The sequence below is a fragment of the Thermobia domestica genome, chromosome 10 (assembly GCF_964235325.1).
Source record: "Thermobia domestica chromosome 10, izTheDome1.hap1.1, whole genome shotgun sequence".
NCBI lineage: Eukaryota > Metazoa > Arthropoda > Insecta > Zygentoma > Lepismatidae > Thermobia > Thermobia domestica.
In genome coordinates, this window is record NC_137463.1 from 105,541,326 (window position 1) to 105,565,851 (window position 24,526).

General features: G+C 33.7%; 1 protein-coding gene across 4 annotated transcripts in view; it reads right to left on the reverse strand.

Moving 5' to 3' along the window:
* Positions 1-1,577: 1,577 nt before the first annotated feature.
* The window catches only part of LOC145662625 (lysosomal proton-coupled steroid conjugate and bile acid symporter SLC46A3-like), a 122,700-nt gene continuing 99,751 nt past the window's right edge, over positions 1,578-24,526 (reverse strand). For all 4 annotated transcript variants that reach the window (XM_081728364.1, XM_081728366.1, XM_081728365.1 and 1 more), the window contains exons 4-7: positions 24,134-24,271; positions 10,330-10,413; positions 9,167-9,323; positions 1,578-1,724 (exon numbers count right to left, since the gene is read on the reverse strand). In XM_081728364.1, coding sequence (XP_081584490.1) covers positions 1,622-1,724; positions 9,167-9,323; positions 10,330-10,413; positions 24,134-24,271 — 482 coding nt within the window. In that variant the 3' untranslated portion in view covers positions 1,578-1,621. The remainder of the gene's footprint in view (positions 1,725-9,166; positions 9,324-10,329; positions 10,414-24,133; positions 24,272-24,526) is intronic.

The following is a 24,526-nucleotide window of genomic DNA, read 5'->3' on the forward strand; positions in this document are numbered from 1 at the left end:
ATTGCAAAAAAAATAAGATCAGTATGTGCGAAGATTTTCAAACGAAAAGCTTTAACAAAAAATTTTCAAGCGAGAATTATGAAAAAATTATCCAAAAAATTGTGAACAGAAAATCTGCAAACAAAAATGACCAAACAAAATTTTTCTATAACTGCTAAAGAATTAGTTTAAAATGTTAACTACATTTTTAGCAAAATAAACATTATCAAGATATATTGGTGAAATCTCTTGACGTCGTTCGCGCAAAGTTAGATGAGTTTCGAACATATAAAAAAAGAATCAAAAAGAAATGAATATTTAATTGACATTGGGTTGTATCATGATGTACTTGTCATACGAAAGAACACATACCTATATACCAACCCATAGGATTATATAATGGTATAAGGTCTCATTATAAAAGATAAATTAGGTCAATAAGCTATCTCTAGCAATACATATTGATATTTTTGGCAATTTTTACCCATAGAAGGGACAAGTAGGACCAACCAAATTTAGAGAACATCTATAAAATTTTGTTTCTTGACAATTCTTAAAATTAAATGTTGTGCCAATGTTCCCCTTGCGAAATTTAAAAGGAATGCATCCACGTACCCAAGTCTTATGAAACAGAATGGTCCCCTGTACTCAATTATTTAACCATATAACGTGATAAAGCCACTTCAAAAAGGATAAAATAGGCCAAAAATGTCCAAATTTGAATTTTGGGCAATTTTTTTATTCATAAAAGGGAACAAAATGAATCCACCAAAGTTACTGAGGTACATCTCATGATTCTGTACTACCATAGCACATTTTTAGTTTTGGTAATTTCCAAAATTTAAGAAATGGTCTTATGTACTCCTCCCGAAATTTAAGGAGTGGGTCAACATATTCATTGTCAATATATAGAGAGGACGTTCCTCTGTATCTCTGACTATGGCCTGAAGCTAAAGACGCAAAGCAGAGAAGTTAGCCCGCCAAGTCAATATTATTTCATGCATCCAGTAAGAGTGTAAGTCTTTGTACATTTTTAATGTATAACAATTTTTAAAAACGTTTATGAAATATATATTACTATTACTATTCTTACATTAGGGAGATAGAGTGATGGAATATAATGATAATTATGATTACAACTCATTGTAGACCTAAGTAACTATTGATATAGAGAAGTTTAAATTTGTAACGATTTGTATCCCCTAACACATTTATGAGCCCCCTAACTTCTGTGCCTAGCTGCAGGTCTAGATTGTAAAGTGGTCACTTGCCCATTCGTTGCATAAGATGTTTCCTTTAGAAGTTAATTTCCTACCTTACAGATCAAAACCATCGATGTGGCAAGTAATGACGTTGTACGAGATTACCCAAGAGAAATGCAAAGTGCTGAAGTATTTTGATTTACCTCAACTTCTCAGCTTTTACACATTATTATCATACTTTGATACATTAAATACAATATACACCAATGATGTTCATGTTTTCACAATTAATTAATGGATGTGGTAAAAATAAAGAAGCAAACTAAATTTCAATTTATTTTATAAGATAATAATACATATTGTAAATATGTCAAAATACAAAATATAAATTGTATCATTCAGTTTAACAAAATATTTAGAAAATACTATGACACAAACACTTATAGTCTTGTCTTTTCCGCAACTTTTTGCATGTTGCCCTCGAGCTTGTTGTCCACTGGTGTATCTTCCAAAGGATTCTTTCGGAAGGAAAACATCATTGACCTGAAATTAATTTTACAAATAATAATAATACCCTCATATGCTACACTTAGGAATAATGCTAAATTGCTTAAAAACTCTTGTTGAAGAAAAGTAATAAATAGATTGAATTCATCGCAATACGAGTTCTTGACTGTGACTGTTCATGGTTCCTGATGTTTTTGCTTGGCGACGCTGAATGCACTCAACGACATCGACTATGTAGCTACATTTGTTTCAATACTACAGCACTTACGTTCGACTTCGAGAAAATACATACAGTGTACACACAGCCATTTTATAGATCTAATTGCTAGTACGTGTGTGAGAGAAAAGCGGAAAGAAACCATATTGATAATATCATGCGTGGAAGAATCATGGAACGACAACAGAAAAGTCAGATTCAGTTGAAAGTCGTGTGTATCATGGTCCGCGACTTCTTGGACAACTTATATATATAAATATTTATTTCTAGATGTGATTAGAAAATAAATTGGAAGAACGTTTTTTTAATTATTGTTATATCTTTAGGATTAATTGTACGAGTTTAATATTTTGTCAAAAGGGTAATATATGAGAAGTGGTCTCATAAAATTGCATGTAACATTATTATTTTTGATTTTTTGTACATTTTGTCATTAATATTAAGTTATTTTAGTCAAGAAATGTGTATTTTGTAATTTCTAATGGTTTCTGTGCTGTTTTCATGGGAATATTGATGCAGGGAATCTTCATAAAGAAACTCCTAAATTAAATATCGTAATTTCTTCAAAATCTTTTAAGTTTCGAAATTCAGCCATGATGTATTCATGGACAAACTCTTTGTTTCGGTAGAAATTATTTTTCATTGGAGGATAAAAGTCTCAATTAGGTCTAGATTTACTTCAGATTTTTATCATTGGAGCGGCATCTTTTTACCTGTAGATATTTAGCTCTTCCTCTTATTGTGACTTCATTCTCAAACCAATTAGCATTCTCCTCTTTGGTATTATTTGTCTTTTACCTGGAAACGTATTGCAAGCTAGATGTCATTTTTTTTCCTCCTTTAAAAGGTATATAGAGTTGAGAAAATTGTGAACGAAGTCAGAAAATTTGTGAATCTTGTTAGTAGTCGTCTAAATCTAAATAAGTATTTGGTTTTGAATGAAACGCTCAACAGACAGTGAAGCCGAGGGCTCGCGAAATTATCATCAAAGGAGACATCAGGAACCCGCCATTATGGATCTTTCCATAGCTGTAGTGGTAAAGTATTAGTTTTTGTGGACACCAAAATAGGATTTCCGTCGTAGGATATCGAGGTGTAAGTTATCTTATTTCGTTCAACAAATATTTGAAGCAAACCTATGGATTTATCTATCTATCTATCTATCTATCTATCTATCTATCTATCTATCTATATCTATCTATCTATATATATATATATATATAGGGTCTATATATATATATATATATATATAGCTTTCGAGTTATCGTCTGGAGACGCAAATTGCACTATGTGACAACGTCGCAAATGAATAACCATATATTAGGTCTGCCAATCTATCTAATAGTTATATTAATTCTTTCCAGATGGCAGCTAAAGTCGATATTAATTAACGCTACCAACATTTATTAAAATAGCTATCGATTTAACTGCTTATTGTATTCGTAGAGTAATGCTAATTGCTGCAAGTTAATCTGCGACGTTGCTACATTGTGAAATTTTGATTCCCCATAGCGGCTGAAAGAGGCTCTGGAGGGCATTTCATCAAATAACATTTTCGCTTTATTTTAACCTATAGAATAGTGCTCTGTGGTCCGTGGGCGCCATTTTTAGAACACCCGATATATATATATATATATATATATATATATATATATATGACGGAACCAGGATATGATCAAGGGAGGGGCTAAAGTGTTCGATCCACCATTGATTCTCAACATGAATTCATCTGGCGAGAGCCTAGAACAGGATTCACTCAATCTAATATTACTGAACTTGACCAAAACAAGGGTGTAGGAATCATGGGGTGGAGTTAAATTATTCTGAAGTCTCTCATGTCCCTAAACATCTTTCCTCTAGGTAAAATCACATGTGTACGATTCTTTGGAATAATACCCTACACTAATATTTTTGTTTGTTTCGGGGTGTAGTAGACTCTGATTTCATTCTAAGGGATGATAATGCAGTCCCTATTGAGCTACCATAGTAGATGAGTACCCAAAGACTTAGGATATTGGACAGTTTGATTGGCCCAGTCGATCATCAAACTTAGGGCATAAACCCATTAGAACATGCGTGGGACATGCTTAGTAGGCGAATTACATGTCGTTATATAGCTTCTAAATCCATTGTTGATCTCAGAATGCAGTGACTTAAGAATAATTATTATTAAGAATTAAGAATAAGAAGAAGAAATGTTAATAAAACAAAACAATTGATAACGTATCTTATGAAGGTAATGTTACATTCCCTAAACTGTTACACAACTATTATTAGTTTATATTTGATGTTTTGGTCATACATCAATACCAAACAGTTCATATCATACGTATTTGTTTATAAAGTTATGAATAACTTTTGGTGTATTACTCTTCACTGCTAGATCTAAGAGTCCTCATAAACATTGAGATTTTCCTAAGTGGATTGCTTTTTCGCATCAATGAACGTATTACATAAGGGTATTTCATAGTCATTTTTCCTTTCTATAACTTATCTTGTCACCTGCTGAATGTAAACAGTTGCGCTTTATCAACTTCAAAATCTAGCCTCTTTTATTCTTTGATGAAAGCCATAACTGTTTCCTAAGCATTACGATCATTGAGCTCTTTTTTATTCAACAGTAACAGCAAGCATCATAGCCTTATAATAATTTAAAGAATTTTTAACAAGTTTTTGTTTCAGTACGAGTGTCGGCTGATATGATTACAGCCTAAAGCACTAAAAAGCGAAAAGCTGAACTTATACAGTTACGATTCGTGCACAAATTTTGTCGAGGTTCCCAGCGTGTGCGCTTTTTTATTTATCCTATCTATTCTTTACAAATCACCAAATCTTCCGCTATTTGACACAATCTTACTCTTCACTCGGCCAGAAATAAATTTCAGACATTGACGATACTTTCTTCAGTGACCACCGCCACAGGGCAACCTGAGCGGGGGTTATCTTCATAGCTCTTTCATTCTTGTTGAAACAAGTGGTCACTTTCTGACCAGCGTGTACGAAAGCCCAGAATTATTTAGAGCTGACAACATGTCTCCAAAAATTTCTTCAGGCGATTTTCCTTTGTTCAGAAGGTATTTTCTTACGCTGTGATACTCAAAAATGTGAGAATTTTCGGATTTGGCTATAATGTGATGTTTGTTCTACACAGATAATAGTGTAATGATATTATTGAAATAAGGTGGTATTTATATTAGAGGCTTCATTGAGTGTCATCATTAATTTATTGCAAGAATCATTGCTAAGTACCTCAGACTGCGAACTTATCAGCTGCTCCACGTATATCCTCAAGACTGTTGTATTGCTAATGAGTTAGTTTTCTCGGCAGAGTGAGAAAAAGTGTGCAGACTTATTTAGCTGAGTCAATTAAAACACTGTTTTAAACATTTTAATTTCGTATGAATTTTACTTTTACATGCAGTAGTAGAGCATTTTCACTGAGCGACACACTTATTTTAGGAATCCCACTATATGATACCTTAAATATTAAGCGTTTTGACAAAATCGCCTCCAAATTTTAAAAACTCCGTATTGCTCCATTGTTAATTTTCTACTTATACAAGATACATTTTTCAATACAGGGTGATTCTTTATAAGGTTTACAAATTCAATTCAATTTACAGTTATAATTCTTTATTGAACCATATGCAGACTTGGTTTACATGTCATTATACTGTAAAACACGCCAAGTTTGCTCACGTAGTGAGTAATTGTGGGGTTGACCACACGTGGCGCCACCGGTCAGTCATTGAAAATTGAGATCTTTCACTGGTGCGGAAAGAGTTAAGTGCGTGTTTTGGTTTGAAGAAACGAAGTCAGCAACAAGTGTACAGCATAAATTTCGCACACAATACAGCAAGGAACTACCCAGCAGACCAACAGTGTGCAAATGACACCAGACATTTGTTCAAACAAGTTGTTCTATGCGACACAAAGGCTCCATGGCGCTTACCCGTGACTGACGATGTGGTGGAAGCAGTTAGGGAGAATTTGTCCGCAGTCCTCGAAAATCTACACGATGTGCATCACAAGAAACTCGTATCCCTCACACCACTGTTTGGCGTGTATTGCGTAGACGTTTGTCCATGAAGCCATACAGACTGTCCTTGGTTCAAGCACTGAGTGAAGCGGATAAACATAGCCGACAGCAATTCTGTGTTACCATGTTGGATCGCATTAGTGGTGATGAGTCATTCTTGAACAATGTGATATTCAGTGACGAATCAACTTTTCACCTTTGCGGCCGAGTCAACACACACAATTGTCTTATTTGGGGCACGGAAAATCCACATGCGCACGTGAAGCTGGTTCGTAACAGCCCCAAAGTGAAGGTGTTTTGCGCTGTTTCCAGAGCAAAGGTGTGTAGACCATTCTTCTTTCCTGAGAGCACCATCACCGGCATCGTCTATCTCGATATGCTCCAGAACTTTCTTGTTCCACAGTTAGATGAAGATGACCACGATGGCCGTTTATGGTGACAACAAGATAGCGCTCCATCGCACTACCTGATAGACGTAAGGAAATATCAGCGTTTTCCAGATAAGTGGATAGGTCGTGGTGGACCAATTGCCTGACCGCCACGGTCTCCAGATTACACGCTACTTGACTTCTTTCTATGGGGATTTGTGAAAGATAAGGTGTGCACCCCTCCTCTACCTAATAATGTTGATGAACTGAAACATCGATCACAACAGCCATCATGGACGCTACCCCCGAAATGCTGTCTACTGTTTGGCAAGAAATCGACTTTCGTTGGGATGTGTCCAAATACCCGCAGGTGCACACATTGAGTGATAATGGATCTGTCACAAAAACCTTGAAATGTGTAGTATAATGATATATAAACCAAGTCTGTATGTGGTTCCAATAAAGAATTATAACTGATTGAAGTTGTAAACGCTATAAAGAATCACCCTGTATTTATTTCTTAACTACTAATGAATTAGGGGGCCCGAAGAAAGCAATTTTTTTCAACTCCCTTCTCAGTATTAATATTATATGTAACTCAAACTTCCAGGTTAATGTGGAATTTGAACCACACGAGCTCTTACCACGAACTGAATTGGTTCCGGATCTCCCGCGTCTAAGTCGCGAACGATAGTCATAGGCAGACGAAAAGAAGTAAGGATTAGGGAGTGAAAGCCTAGGAACGAGCACTATTTGGGATCAGCGTTGCTTACGGTAGATCCAAGAAAATAGCGTTTCTTGAAAATGTACTACGCATTGGCTCGCACAGCCTTTCTTGAGGAAGAGCATATGTGTTCGAGTTTGTGTAGTCGTACACTGCCCACACAGGTTACAGTAGAGGTATTTCTTTTCTTATTATTACTATTATTTAAAAAAAAAAAAAGATTTCATTGGGCAATAATGTTCAGTTCAGTAAGAATATACGTTCTTGTTACTTTTTTTCTTTTGTGTATTATTTATATTTATAAACTAATTTGTAAAGCCCTATGTTGTTTGTTCGTAAACTGAGAAGAAAACTTATTTAAAATGCCGCGAAATGACCATGAGAAAGTGATATCCGGGATGAAAGATGGAAAGGCTACTAGGATAGATAATAGTTCAAATAAGTTTATTAGGAAGACAATTATTTTTAAGAAAAAAGGAAGAAAAAATCATTATCTTTCTGATTCTGAATCATTATGTCAATATGAGATGAAAATGACAAAAGTTCCTTAAAGGCAATAGTGATATTTCAGACTGAGAAAATAAATACTAGCACTTAACATACGCAGCAAAAATTATGCTTCAGATGTTAGAAGGAAGAAATTAGGGAGTTACGGAGGAAAACACTGAAAGTTCGGGAGATGTACGGGCACAAGAATGCTATTGGCTAATGAATAATAATGTATGAAAGATTTAAAGCAAAATACAAGGAAATATGGGTGTACTTTCTGACTGAAAAAGATGTTGATCAAATGAACTTGAAAATGTTGATGGATGCTAAAGATTTGCTTGAGACGAAAGAATTGTAGGTTCATGAAAGAAACTTACACATGAACCAAAGTAACTGGAAAGATGATTCAAAAGGAATGTTGCTTCCTAAAAATATTATTTAATATTTGTTTACAATACACAGTGGGGAATACTCTGCATAGAGAAGATTATTTTCAGGAGGATAAAAGAATTAGGACTATGCTGTTTGTAAATGATATTGCTCTTGTTGAAGAATCTGAACTGAAAATTGGAAAGCTACGAAAAATGAGATCAAATCAAACATTTTAATAAAACAAGTAATGACGATTGAAACGAAATTGTTTATTAGAAAGTAGAAGCAAGGGACTAATTTCCTTTAGCTATTATTGGTGAAGATATAAAGTGCGAATCTGAAATAAAAGCAAGGATAGGAATGGCGAAAGGAGTATTTAGTCAAAATATACACATATATTGTGTCTCTTTAGAATGAGTGAGTGAGTAGGGGAATCAATGGGGAGCACAGAATTGAGGCTATACGTCCCCATCTTTAAACAAGGAGTTAAGAAAAAGATCATAATATGTTCTGTGTGTCATATTTGCACTTTATGTAGTAAAATCATAATCAAAAACTACAAAAAATCTTGAGATTTTTGTATTGTGACTAACGAGAATAGGCGAAGTTTGCTGGGCTCAGCTAATAATAAAGTGCAGGAAAGGAAAACTAATAATAAAGTGCAGAAACATAAATGCGAATATAGAAGAAAACAATAATATTGGAGGTTGTACTGATGACAGAATATCAATATCAATTACGATAATGTAGGTCGAAGTAATAATCATGAATGGTCTATTCCTAAACTCCAAATGATTGATAACCTTTATTTCACAATAAAGCAGTACTTTGCTACCACCTCATTTATCTCTGAAAACCTTTGACTACAAATACCTTAATATTCCGGTTCATGAATATTATCAGCCACATAATATATTTTCTAATGCCATAGTACTAATTCTTAGTTTACAATTCAGGGACAAAAGCCATTAACACCACAAACGACTCAAAACCATATTTCGGAATCCTTCCACAGACAGAACGAAACACTGACATAATTAATCAACGAACTTGCTTCTCAGCACGTGCTATTTCTCGTCTTACTTCTGATCCTACGCGATAAATTTAAAAAATTACACTGGTTAGATATTTCTTGAGAAGAAATTGTATTCAGTGAAGAAGATGAGAATTGTTTGATGGTGTAGTACAGGTATATACACTTGACTGTTATTCATGATTACCCATTTTCACAGAAAGTAACTCTGCACCAAATTGTATGAAATTACTTACAAAATAAGGGAAAATACTATGCACTGGATTCCAGAAGAAACAAAAAATATAGCTGCAGGGAAACTTCTGATGGTAGCGTTGTATATTTGACTGTACATTGGACTGGACGCCAACGAAACTGCAGATTCTGCAGATTGTAGCAAGGCAAAGACTTTTCCTGTAACAGAAGAATATGATTGTATACATCTAGTCATTCTTATTTTTTGAATATGACAAAAACAGAAACATACGGTAGTGGTTTTCCAACATAAGGAATATGCATATGTTCCAAAGATCATATGATGTTTGTATGAAAGTTGTGTTAATACCGGTACCTATTATCTGTTTCATGTTATTTCAAAACAACCATAAACAAAGCCGTGACTAAAGCACACTGATTTGCTGCTGAATTACTGATGGATGTATTCTTACACAAAGTAGTTCATCACTACAAGTGTAATTTTCAATAAAATAACCATATAAAACTAACAATCAATAATGGGAGACAATTACAAAGCAGAGATTCTTTAATTATAGTGCATTTAATGCAATAATAGAAGTATTGCGTGTAAGCGTGAGAAATAATGGGCTTCTTTGTTGAACAACTTAACTGTATAGGCATGTATTTCTTCTTTTCTGCTTCCGCGTTTGTTTGGTAAAGTAAAAAACAAGGAAAATCATTATGTACTTAAAACTTTTGCTAAATAAGTTAATCGCTAAACTACTGATTGACCAGGAAATGGTAGAAAAGAAAGAAAAGTTGAAAGTGGTGTATCATTAGTCAATCACATTTTTGAACAGCGGAAGAATAGTTTACAGCTGTTTATAAGTAAGAGGAAACAGAAAATGGTACTTATCAATTCATCAAAACAAATATTTTGTATTAATGGAACAGGCATAGGATATTCTCTAATCTTTCTTAATAGAATTTTCTCCAATTTCCTTAGCTTAGGATTTCACCATCATTTGCAAGTAGACTTGTTTTGACGTAAACTTCAACAAAACTATGAAATCTAAACAACAATCTTAATGACGTGAGCTTCTTAGCTATATGATTTTCAATCTATATTCAGTAGTGCGTATTTCTTCAATTTACTTAAAGAATCATCTACTGGACGTTTTCTCACGTTCTTTTAGCACACTACATAGGGAAGTGATGTGATTTTTTACTTTAAATATCTTACCGCGATCTTCCAAAGTCGTAACTTTTGAAGTCATTGATTTTACACATACTCCAGTCAAAGAAGAAAAAGCTGCTACAGCTGCTCCTGTTTAAGAATAAATAAAGGAAAATAAATCAAAGAAACTGTATTGTGATATGATATTAAAATGCTGTTAAAATGTGGAAATTAAATATTTTAAAATATTGATTTACCATTAAATCAAATTTTACATAAATAAAAAGAAATTTGCAATAATAATTATTATTATTGTGCATTAACATAACAACTATACATGGCAATTTATAATTTTTACACAAAATGAACATTTTTAACTTAAGAGTGTTATTTATGTAATTGACGACCGCTAATAATTAGGTTTTGGATCAGTGGACACAAAATTTTTGAACAACCCTTAAATTGAGTTTTCGTACTTTCTATGGAATAAGCGCATCATACTGAGTTAAGTGATAGTTTTTGTTTGGCTACACTATATGTAGTTCTCCAGATATAAGCCCTACAATAAAATTTTTGATTGAATATATTGGATCTTTTGATCTAATAATAATAAAAACTAGCAAACACGCACGTCCTGCGCAGTCGCAAGACACTACTGTTATTTGAATAATTGAATATAATACAAAATTAATAATATTTATAGCTAGCAAAGTAGTTTTAATAACACGTTAATATCTTTAATTAAGAATTCTTCGATAATTACTCGAATTTAAGACGTCCTCGAATCTAAGACGCGCCTCGATTTCGCTGGATTAACATTAAATTAAGGAAAAACAGTAATATGTTCCGTTTTTACTATTACTAAAGCGCTCTTTGAAATTGATAATTTTCGGTGATTTTTATATATCCCTCTCCGCTCCGCATGTTGCGGGGCACGGCATGATAAAAATTATCCTAGGCCCGAATGTCATGTATGTTGAAAATTTGATCGAGATCGGTTGGGTGGTTCAAGAGTTAAGTTCTATTTATTTTTATATATTAATTTCCTCTTCCTCTCCCCCTTCCCTAGGGTCTACCGTCAAAGTGAAAATATTTTTTAAAAAACATTTTCCAGGCTCGAACGTCATTTATGTTAAAAATTTGATCGAGATCGGTCAGGTGGTTCAAGAATTATTAAGTTTTATTTATTTTTATATATCTCTACCCTCCTCTCCTCCTACCCTAAGTTCTACCGTAAAAGGGAAATGATAAATACCACCCCAGATCCGAACCTCATCTATGTTGATAATTTGATTAAGATCGGTAAGGTGGTTTAAGCATTATGAAGTCACAAAGACAGTCACTTTTATTTTTATTTTTTTACATATATATCCCCCTTCCCCTCCCCTACATTGTGCCGTAAAACAGGGGCGGACTGGCCCACCCTGCTACCCTGCAAATGCAGGGTGGGCCTCCCAAACAGGTGGGCCCCCTCCACCAATTTTAAAAAGATGTGCTCAATTAAACCTACCAGCATCAAAAATATGGCAGGGCAACTCCCGCAAACTTGTGTTTTGCATAAAAAAGACGTAAAGTTAAGCTTTCATGAACAGACCTTATTCTTCTTCACATTTATCGACTTGAAATGGTTCCGTCTATGAGACAATCAGGCCCTAAAACATTGCGGGGTTTGTGATACAGCAGCTGTTAAAAACGAGCACGTTAACTACCACTTTTTTTAAATGTAAGAAACACAGTAGATTTCAGGCTGTTATTGGATTTGGATACCATTGCCTACTCTGGTCCTTTTACAAGCCGGCGAGTGGCGATGTTTTAAAGAAACAATAGTTTCGTAGATATTGTTATTGTGGAAAGTGGAGGTGGAGCCGGAACGCTTTTGAACTGCATTGTCCTTAGACCAAGCTTCGAAGAAAGAAATCGGATCAGGCTTCGTTGTTTTTTGTTTTTTGTTGTTTTTTTTCAGTGCGGTAAAGCGAAAAGAAATTAGTAGCAACTATCAACGATTGTTTTATACAAACCTCAAACAATTACTATGAAGTTGCTGCCCTCGGCTCGTGTTTTATTTGTATATTACATCGAAGAGCAAATCCGATAGCAGCAATTCAATTATTGGAACATCAGTTACGTGTCGTTTGTCGTGAAAGACGGATGTGGTTGTGTCAGTATGGATGGATGGTAGGAGTGATTGTAAGATTACTGTAAAGAAAAAATATAAAAGTGGTGCTAAAAAGCGAGAACACAAACGAAGATGTGATTTACAAAAAGCTGCATCTGACCCAAAACAACGTAGGCTATTTGAATCTGTGAAGCCCCAAGAAACAAATGAGCGTGATGTGACTCATTCGAGTACTGCAGGACAGTTGCCAGGCATATTTTTGTTTTTCTGTCTAAGGTGTTTATAAATTATAATGTATACATCACGTCTTTGGATGATTTCAGTCAATTGTAGCTTATCTTTTATGGCTATTTTTACTTGAAATTACACAACTTTAACAGGCAAACACGAAATTAACTGAACTGTTTTCTGCCGCGTAATGCTTTCAAACGGGTCAGATCAGGCTTTCATGGGTCAAGGGCCGAGTCAAGCCTGCTTGAGACACGGGTCGGGTCAGGTCACCTACGCTAGGGTCAGGGCTGCTCTAGCCACGGGTCGGCTCGAGTTGAACGTCGACCCGACCCGACTCATGACCCGAATAGCTTTAGCGGAAACGACGCATAAGAAAGTTGACTCGAGCCGACCCGTGTCTAGAGCAACCCTGACCCGACCTGTGACCCAAGGAGGTTCGACTTAAGGCCTGACCTGACCCGTTTGAGAGCACTAGCTGCCGGCACTGGGCTCAGTAAGCGTTGGTGTAACTTCAGATGTTCCTACTTAATATTTTTTGTAATTAATGTTTTGCTTTTGTATGAATATATGCGATACTATTTATCTGTTCGAAGATGGACTTTTATATGTAATACATATGAAGAATGCCAAGTACATTTTTTACATTTTTATACAGTAGGCCCTCATTTCAGTTTAGCAGGGTGGGCCCTATGGTTACCAGTCCGCCCCTGCCGTAAAAGTAAAATGATGGAAACATCCAGGTCCGAATCTCATCAATGTTGAAAATTTGATCGAGATCGGTCGGGTGGGTCAAGAGTTATTACGCTTTATTCATTTTCATATATTTACCCACCTCCTCTCTCCTCCCCTAAGTTCTACCATCAAAATGAAATTTAAAAAATCTTCCCAGGTTCGAACTTCATCTATGTTGAAAATTTGATTGAGATCGATCGGGTGTTTCAAAAGATCGGGGACTCACGAACATGGTCACTTTTATTTTTATATTTAAATATATTTGTATATCTCCCCTCCTCCTCACCCCTACGTTGTTCCATCAAAGTAAATGATAAAATCCATCCCAGGCACAAACGTCATCTATGTTGAAAATTTGATCGAGGTTGGTCGTTTGATTCAAGAGTTATTAACTTTAATTAATTTTTAATAATTCCCCTCCTTCCCTACCCCTAAGTTCTACCGTTAAAGTGAATGGCTAAAACCACATCCAGGCCAGGACTGCATCTACATCAAAAATTTGATCGAGATCGGTCGGGTGGTTCAATAGATTAAGAGTCACAAACATAGTCACTTTCAATTTGGATCTGAAACTTTTTGTTTTATTAATATATAGATTAAAAAACATAAACAAAAATCAAACTAATCTTCGGAAATAAAAAATGTAATATACCTCATTTTCATTTTATTTTTAATAAGTTTTAACAATAGTAATTCACTTACTAAATCTACAACACTATTAATTTTTAAATCTAAAGCAACGTTCGCTTAAAATAAGTATCAATGCTTGCTTCTAATTTGATTTAATATCATAACAAACCTATCATTGTAATTTTAAAAAACTTTAACTATTCATTTCATATTTTAAAAATTTATTATTTTGTTATGTTTCTTTAAAATCTAAAACGTATTGATTATTTTATTTTTCCATTCTCAATGTTCCAAAAATTTCACATCCTCAAATTAAAAAATGTGCACGTAATTATTATTCATTCCTAGTTTATAGGTAATGAAACAAAATTTAATATCTCCTCGCTGAATGCCACTGCAAAAACGGAGAAAAAGTTGTTAATCACGTCAAGAAAGAAAACTTCTTTTTAAATATACAGTCACGTCAAATCTAAATTTCCACCCGTTACTGCTCTTTTTATTATTAGACACTATACAACTACAACCAGCAATAATTATATTTAACTTTTTACTTTTTAAAAAGAAGTGTTGATTGTTATTTCTGCATTAAAGATTTCATTTTAGGCTGTAACAAAAACTTGTAGAAATATGTGTATGTTATTAAGGATAATGGTCTGCATCTTATGATATCATTTCCTATGGTCTGTATCGTATGGTATCATTTCCTGATTTTGGGCCAAACATGGAAAAACTTGTTATTTCTGGATAGTTCTATATATAGTATGTGCAGAAGCCATAGTTGATGTATGTAAGTTCGTTTATAAATAAAATTAATTATAAAAATAATAAGTTAAATGCAGAACATCCACGAAAAATACAGTAGTTCAAATAAATTCGATTTTTGTTATCATTTGAACAGTTGGTAGGTCTATATAAATTATTTTTAAAATATTTCCATAATTTTAATATAACGAATTCAGAGCTATTATATAACCTAAAATATTATAAGCTTTATTTCAAAAAAGAATTACTAGACTAAAGGTTAGATCGTCATAACGTTAATTTCAATGATTCTTTCATTGAGGACTGTAATAAATTACAGTGTTTATTCACTTCTGGTATATTTCATAATTAGTCCTCAACGAAGAGAGAATTTATGCTGCCTTGCAGTTAAAAGAGATAAAAGTTTAACGTGAAAATGTATGTTTGTTAGATGGTTACACGAGCCATCCGTTGTTTTCCTTCTAATCATTTGAAGTTGAGACGTGATCCTATTGGTGCTTTGATACTACCCACACAGATTGTATTAGCTTTTGGATTGCATATGAAGATGAAGTTATCGAATAAATAGGGATAGCATCCTGTCAATTTGCATCTCTGTCATCGCTTGCCATTCCAACATTATTCCACAACTCCCACTACCAATTAAGTTACAATAATGTTTAATTAAATCTACAATTATACTTTAAAACGTGGTTACTTGCACCACTAATATATAGACTAATATAATGAAGTGTTTTGAAAATAAGTAGTGCTATTATCAAAGTTATCATGAATTCTTTAGATATATTTAGATATATATATTCTACACCTTCGTGTGCCAGAATGATCGTGGAAAAAGGAACACGAAAATTCACGTTTATCAGATAATTTGCGTGCGTGTGGTGAGAAAAAAATAATTTAATGTCCTATCAATTTATTTGGAATGGATGGTAGTTGTAAAATTGATTTATATTAGTAGCAAGTACATCACTATTTATGTACGGTAATTGCTTTGAAATATTCTAAGAGATTCCAAGAGTGATGATTTCTTTGTTTATGGTGACGGCAAAGTTGTATAAATTCACTTCCTACAGTAAACGCGGGAAGACGAAAAGATACAATAAATTTACGCCTGATAGTTCCAAATTTATAGGATTGAAAAATAAAAATAAGAAACGTACACACTTAGAAAGTAAAATGGAAATCATTTAAAATTTATTTAAATGTTCCCTTAACTAAACTGTAAAAAAAAAAAAAAAAAAAAAAAAAAAGTCTGAAATAATTTACGCAATTTTGCTAAATAAAGAATATTAATTTGATATTAAACAGTAATGAATATAAAACTCTGTTCTAATGATTCACACAACTTAGGATGTTTATGGAAGGCCCAATACTACAAAAATCACATTCTCTCAGAAATCTTGGAGTAATTTACTATGAGCAGATACCACTTAATTCATTCAAAATAATAATAATAATAATAATAATGTGGTGTCTGGATTCCAATTAAAAAACATTGGCATATTCATAACAAAGATCCAAAATTTGTTTTCTAATCTCCTTTTTGGCTACACTTCCAATTTTAATTCTTTTTGGATCAAATAATTTCCTGTCTTCTTCCAAATACTCCTTCGAGGGGTCGTCTTCTTCTTCTTCTTTCTTCTCCTGTAGTAGGTGAATGGATTGCACAGCTCCAATCTTAAAATTTTTCTTTAATTTTACACTCTCAGGGGTTGGATTCACAATTTCCACACATGGATGCTTCCTAGACACTAAACACACTGGTATCTCTATACCCTTCTCTTTCAAAACGTCATCTTCGGGTTCCAACAAGAGATCTTGATTTTCCCTGGTGTACATTGGTTTCAGTGGAATTAAAATCTTCGACCTTGGTGGGATCCAAATTCTTCTAGGTGTTAGTAACTGTGGCTCCAACTTCATATTTAAATGTTCTCCTACCGTCGTAGATACTAAATGTAACGTTCGTTCTTGTTGTTGTGCCAATTTGATGGACCTCCTGGGTTGTACCATTAAGTGTACTATTTTATCTTGAAAATTTATATTCGCATTTGCCGCCATTAGAAAATCTACACCCAACAACATGTCAAAACCGACTCCTTCGACTACTCGAAAACAGTGATAAAACTCATTTGAACCAATTTTAAATTTTAAATTCACAGCATTAGATAGGTTAAGAACTGTATCTCCAATTCCTTTAATTTGAGTTTCCAAAGGCCTTAATACCACATTCTTCGGCAAAATTTTCTTATCAACTAAAGATAATGTTGACGCACTGTCTAAAATACTATTAGTATTTAGGGTATCAATTTGAACTTGTAATCTAACTATATTGCCTGTGATATATATAGGTACTCGAATTTGTTTTCGTTTGTTTAATTTATATCTATTTGTCGCCATTCTATTTTTATCTTTATTTTGTTGGACTAATCCTATCTTATTTACTTGGTTGTGTGCTTCTGGTATTGTCTCTGAACATGTAGGAACCTGTGTTCGTTTCCCATTAGTATGGCGGTTAACATATTGTCCACCTGGAAGATCACCGCCACGACATCCAGTATTATTCAGTTTAAATTTGGCTGTAAACAGTTCTCCGCCAAATGATTAGGCATAAAACATTTTGAACATACTTGCCCTACATTCGGAACAAAGTTAGGAGCATTGGGGTTAAGTAACGCCTGTTGTTGTTGTTGAGGGTAAAAGTTTGGTATGCGCTGCGTCTGTTGTTGTAATTGTCCTGTACCATATGCTTGCCTACCATTAAAATTATTCGGTCTTCTGTTCCAATTAGACGGTTGTCTTCCATTCCAGTTCCCGTTGTAATTTCCTCTTCCGTTAAAATTTCTCATAGCGTTATTGCGTCCACCGAAATTTCCTCTTCCTCTCGGGGTCGAATTCTGAAATTGTTGTTGACCACCAAATCTACTAGCATTACCACCACGACCTCTGAAATTTCCACCTCTTCCTCGAAAGGTAGATCTTTGCTGTTGTCCCCTCGCACTGAATGCTGGTTGGTTACCTTGATGAACTTGGCGGGAAGTGTCCTCTTTCGGCACCTGAGTATCATGTGACATACTCAACGTAAGTTGTTCTAGCTTCTTAGATAGGTCACGAAGTTCATCCCTCTTGTTCCTTTTCTTAGGGGTGTCCTCTTTCCCTGGCTTCATCGTTGGTCTGGTCATGGACTTGTCTCTTCCTATTTGCTTCTTCTGTTTCTTCATTTTAAGTTTCCACCTCCTTTCAATTTCAGATGTCTCCGACTCAGAATCCGTAGTGGAACTGAATGTAGATTCGTTTCTATCAGTACTATCATCATCCTCAGAGCTGTCCTCTGACGAACTTGATGTTGAAGAATCCCTCATTATCTTCTTTCTATTGTTTTTCTTGCTATTCTTCACGGTTGACCTCTTCTTCTCCATCTTTCTCGCCATCTTCACCTTCACAAGCGCGTTCTCTATGTCTGTAACCGCATCAATAAGTTGTTCTGGGGACCTGAACTTCTTATTCCCTAACTTTTCTACTATTTTGGCCCTTAAGCCACACGCTAACATTGACACTGCCGTTTGTGGAGATATATGCCTGGCATATTTATCTATTAACGCTAATTTGTCATATAAGTAAAACTTCGCACTTTCGTGTTTCCCCTGTGTCCTATTAGTAATTTTGATAATAGGATCCGCACTCGTTTTAGGATCAAGAAAAAACTTTATAATTTCTCTCTTAAAGTTCTTATACGATAGTGCATTTAAATTATTGCGCTTAATTAAATTCTTTACCCAACCTTGCGCTTTACCTACAAAACAGGCAGGTAACATGTGTTTAGCCTTGCGTTCCGAATAATCGTTTTCCCTTATAAAATCCTCGAATGTTACGAAAAACTTTTCAATACAATCGTGTTTTATGTCAAATTTAGGTGTATTATTGGTGTGTACGTGAATTACCGTCGTCCTATTCTCCCTCCTTGGACTATGATCTCTTCCACGCTGCTGATTTTCTCCTGTTCCGTCATTCTCGCCATCATTTTGTGCTCCTTGGTCCTGTCGTCTGTTTTCATTCTGCGGGTCATCCTGTCGTCTGTTTTCATTCTGCGGGTCATCCTGTCGTCTGTTTTCATTTTGCGGGTCATCCTGTCGTCTGTTTTCATTCTGCGGGTCACATTGTCGCCTACTGCGCCGCCGCTCAAAATTTCTCTCTGGGCTGTCTTGGTCGGATGACGAACGTCCCTGATCGCTGCTAACGGACGGGTGGCGTCTACATCTCATCTGATCGTCGGTATCGTCTGTACTCAGAAAACTCATCTCTCCTTGTTGCGCTCTGGATCTTAGATTATAGGGGCTTCTATCAGAAGTTTGTGACCTCACGTGTTGTTGTTGACGCTGCTGTCGAACTAGGACCGGTGTTGCACGTCGCCCAATTTCATCTAATAAATTACCCAATTCGTCCCCTAATTGCCTTAAATTCAGGCTGCTCATAGATTATAACTAATATATATATATATTTGTTTGCTTTTTTTTTTTTTTAATGTACTGTGTAAATAATTTTGGCCTGGCTATACTTTAACTCTTAATTACGCAAACATTTCTAAAATTCACACAACGTTATTCTTTTCTCTCCATTTTTTTTTTTCCTTCAAATAAGAGTAATGTCACAAACGGACGTTAACATTATGCAGCATTCGAACTGCAAGGTCATTTCATTTCCTGTTAACAAGCTGAACTACGCCAAAAATGCTGACTTATAAATATGTCGCACAGACTAACCTGAGTAAAACATTGCGCTTTCATGTAAAATAATAATGATGAATGTCGCGTACCTTAGCATTATGGTTATATTCTTTCCGTCAATAAAATTGCTTATAATTAAAAGAAAATAGAAAGTAGCTTTTGCCCAAATTAAATTGTATGATTATCTAATTTTAACTTCTGCAATTACTTTTTTTTTTTCCCGTACTACAAAAATCCTTTAAAACTTATATTGGCCATGATATTATGTGTCTCTGACAGGGAATCGAGCCCCGTTCTCTCACTTAACAAGCAGGGTTACTACCCACTATACTGTAATTAAACACATTCTGCCACCTTCAAAGAAAAGAACCTCATTGGTCCTAAACCCGTTTAAAAAAAAACACTCACTGGCCACCATGTGGTGTCTGGTTCGGTGTTAATGATTTATGATCGTAATTAATCATTCGATGCTAGCATTACCGTAATTCGGTCAATCTGGGTTCGATGATAGCGAACCAGACAACCAGCTAAATAAATACGCTTAGCATATATCATTAAATAATTTATTCCTGATTATCGTAACAATTAGATTAGTAAACAACTTAGGGCTTTTCATGGGCAGTGTGGCTACTATCTATCTTCCTATTTCATTCGTAAAGTGTTGGATTTATAGTTTAAGCTTAAGTTAATTTAATTGGCTTTAGTTGAAGCTAAAGATCGTTCGATTTTGTTATTAATTGCTTAACTTAGACATCTCAAGAAAAACTACTAACCTGGTTGCTGTTGAAGTACTTCGGTCTTGTTATGGAAGTGTCCAGATTATAATCACTAAGAATATACAGACTTGGATGTTGAATCGCGGGATCTTTCCGAAATGGGAGTTTAGTCGAGACTGTCCTCCTCGAGTTCTATCTACAGGTCGAAAACTACCTTCCGTATTTCTTGCAATATTCTGAATTCCTATCGATGCAATTACCTCGTAGGTGACTTCCTTGTAGCAAGACTTCCTTATATCTGACTCTGAAGTTTTACCATATTTCCTGGTTGCGACGTCTATAGAGCAATGTGCGTATACACGGAAGTCTGGTTTTTAAGCAACTCAAGAGCTTCTTAAGTCGATGTCCTTATACACTTATACTATCTAACCTGCCAATTATTAATGTATTCACCACAATAATAATAATAATAATAATAATAATAATAATAATAATAATAATAATAATAATAATAATAATAATAATAATAATAATAATAATAATAATAATAATAATAATAATAATTGCTTGATATTAAGTGAAGCAAACAGCTCTTAGGCAAAATTACAGCACTTTGAAAAATGGCAATACACAATCCGGTACACTAGGTTTAAAAAGTTATTATTATTATTATTATTATTATTATTATTATTATTATTATTATTATTATTATTATTATTATTATTATTATTATTATTATTATTATTATTATAAGACAATTGTCGACTGAGTAGGTTAAGACCCTTGTCAGAATGTTAAAATTTGTTAAGTTCAAAATGATCTTAAAATCAAGATTCAAATTAAAATAGCCAATTTCCTAAAACTCAATTTTCGAACAACATAATTGAAGTTACACTTAAAACACATTCCTCAAATTTGTTAAAGTTCCACGCCCGCCAATCTGAAACATAACACTTTGTAGTCATATTGATTAAAATTAACCGGGAATAAATAAAGAATGAAATCATAAAGTAGAAAATAATTCCTTGTCATAAAGTTACTATATTAACTCTGTATTATTTTTCTGTTTTCCATAAAATTAGAAGATTTTGTAACTTTCCTTAGTATTTCATATTTCGAATTTAATGATAGTGATGTTGACTGGTACCTTAGCCTATAGTTTAATACTCATATTTTTTACCTATATGAAACAATGTTCGCTTCAGTACTTATTGTATAATACCATTTCAATGAACTATTTGTCAATCAGTTTCTTTCTTTCGAATAGAATTTAAAACCCTCAATACCTTAACCAATATTCACAATTATGAGAATAATCATACTTTTTTATTATTTATTTTATAACAGAGAACCCCACCAAAACATTTCTGTACTGTTTATATATTGTTTATTAATATATTAGAGATTTTGTTCCATATAACTGAACCAAATTCTAATTTAGAGATTACAAGTACCTTAAATAAATACACATATCAACTACCATTTTTAAAGTCAGGCCAAAAATTGAATATAAAACACATGGGTATAAGCCTAAAAGGTTAATATAAGTTTACTCATCCCTTTTGTTGTATCATTTATATGACTGCCAAATTCAAGTTGACTGTCATATATAGTACTTACATGTATGTAATATAATAACAGAGATATCAATATAAGTTTACTCATCCCTTTTGTTGTATCATTTATATGACTGCCAAATTCAAGTTGACTGTCATATATAGTACTTACATGTATGTAATATGATAACAGAGATATTGTATATGATAGTTAAACTATATAACAACAATAAAATTTAGGAAAGCTAAGGATTAATTATACAACTAGAAATGGACACAGGAAATGGAGTTCTTAGTTTGTTATGTTTCAATACGTTTGTTGATGAGAACTTCTTTTTTTAATATATTAACCCACTTCACTCCAGCCGTTGAGGTGTTTCATAGTCTAGCTCCGAAGACTATACTCATACTCATATTTTGATGGAATTTATATAGACGCATGTTTGCTCAAACAAACAAACAAACAAAAAAAAAAAAAAAAAAAAAAAAAAAAGCTGCACCTATGTTGAAGTGGATGAACATAATCACAACAAATATACACACCTCCTCCTCCTTCTTCTTCTTTTTGGAGTCGTTTAAAAACTTGAATATACTATATACCTCTGTAATTATGATATCCACATACCTTAAAAACGTTAAAACGAGTGATGTGAATCTTCAAAATTTCGTATTTTTTGGCGTACAAACTGAATTGTAGACTAACTATAAAATCCGAGTAAATGCCAAAATGACAATGTTGAGTAAAATGCTCAGATTTTACTTCAGTACTGGTAGCACATAGACCCACGCGCATTCTTCTGACGATTATTTGAACTACTTCCACAGTGAATACTAGATATCTCGATTTTAACTGAGCAGTGTTAGACATATAGCCCACATTTTGACATTAAACGGAACTTTTTCATTTTGGGCACTTAGCATGGGTTTCATATTCATCTACAATTTAATTTGAATGTTGAATTATAGTGAAAATTTATGGAAAATGACGACCTTTTAGCCTTAGAAAGCACAACTTTCAATGATTTCTTTGTAAAATTCTTAATAGAATGATCGATTGTGTACATTTGAAATTGAAAAATTTTCGCAACTTAAAACACGTGGCCGTAGTAATGGTGTAATCTTCTGTTACAAAATGTGAATAAAATTTCTCTCGAAATCTGCTATTGGTAGAAGACTTGTGAAAAATACTTTGAGATAATCAATAAAATAGACATTTATAATAGAAACAATAAAACTACACTTGATTTGATTATTTGAAATTAAAAAATCAACATAATCCCAAATCTACAATATCGTTTAATACTTACTGTTATTTGATATGATCTCTCCATTAATTTCGTTGTATTCTTAATATTTTAACGTTTAAATTAGTTTATAATATAGGACACGTTGCTACAATAGATTAGTATTTGTATTTATCAGTGTACCCATCTTTCTCACGTTTGATGAAAAACTAGATATTTCTTTCTTGTTTGTCGAAACAAATAAATAAGTAAATTAACTGAAAAAAACAATGTTGATAGATATACACATCCCTCGTCAACGAAATGACTTGCTCTGATATTTTCACAAATCTCTCCACTGTATCTGTAATAGCTGAAATTAATACTTTAATTTGGCGCAACGCGATTTTAAGCAAGTATAATATTGGAAAAGTTTTAAACTTTGGATAGCGAAAGTAAAGACAGAAATTGAATATTCTATAAGATATAATATATGTGGCAGCAGTAATCTGTAGTTTCTGATAAATCAGGTGTTTTATCGATTATTCCAGAACTAGTGTGATTAAATATCAGATGCAACCAGGGCTTCTTTACCAGAAAAGAACATTTTAATGGAAGTCTAATGCTTATATTTTACTCAACAAAAATTGCATTTCGAGTAACCTAATCATTTGCATAATCAACTTCAAATGGTTGAAGTGGTTAAAAGAAAAATAATAATCAATGCAATATTATTTCACAGAAGAAGATATGAGAACACATGGAAAAATTATCTAAAACATAGTCGAGGCCTCAAACCACTTAACCTAGCAGCAATCCTTAAATTATTTAAGAAATTTTGAAACAAAACAACTTTAAGAAACCAAGTTATGTGACTTCTACTTTGTCCCCCGATAAATTTAGACCATAGTGCCTTCTGATTTAATCTCTAAATATGTTATAGAAGTAACTTCACTCCATGCCCTGTTCTTTTCTACTTTATTTGGAATGAACATTGCATTACATACTGACTCTACGTCACTTTCGTCTATTGTAACTTACGCAACATGTCCCATACGCTTCTAGTCCAATTCCAAACTTCGTCTTGCTAGGGTACATCACATAAATACATACACAGCAACAGTAAATATATAATTCTGCGATAGATGCATTACCTTGTATGAAATGTAATGTATATACATACCAATGAATAGTGTTGAAGTTTCTGATGCCAGAGCATAGCATAGACGTGAGATGATAAGAGTCAATGAACCGCAAAGACCAAGATGAGTGTCTGGTACATGCAGAACTTTCGTCAACACTGGAATAACCATCAGAATTGCTGAAAAAAAGAAAGATTTGCACATCATTATGTATACAGTAGTGTTCAAGGAAACTCCAACATTTACCTCAAATTTAAAACATTTATCTGTAGTCTGATGTTGTAATCTTATACATAATCTTTCATGATAGACTTCAAAATAGTGGAATAATATTGCCTTTGTCTACTGCAATCCTGATTATGACTAAGAGTATCCGTCGGTCTGTCTGTCGGGGTTGGATGTCAAATTCGAAAACTAGGTTTATCTAACATAGC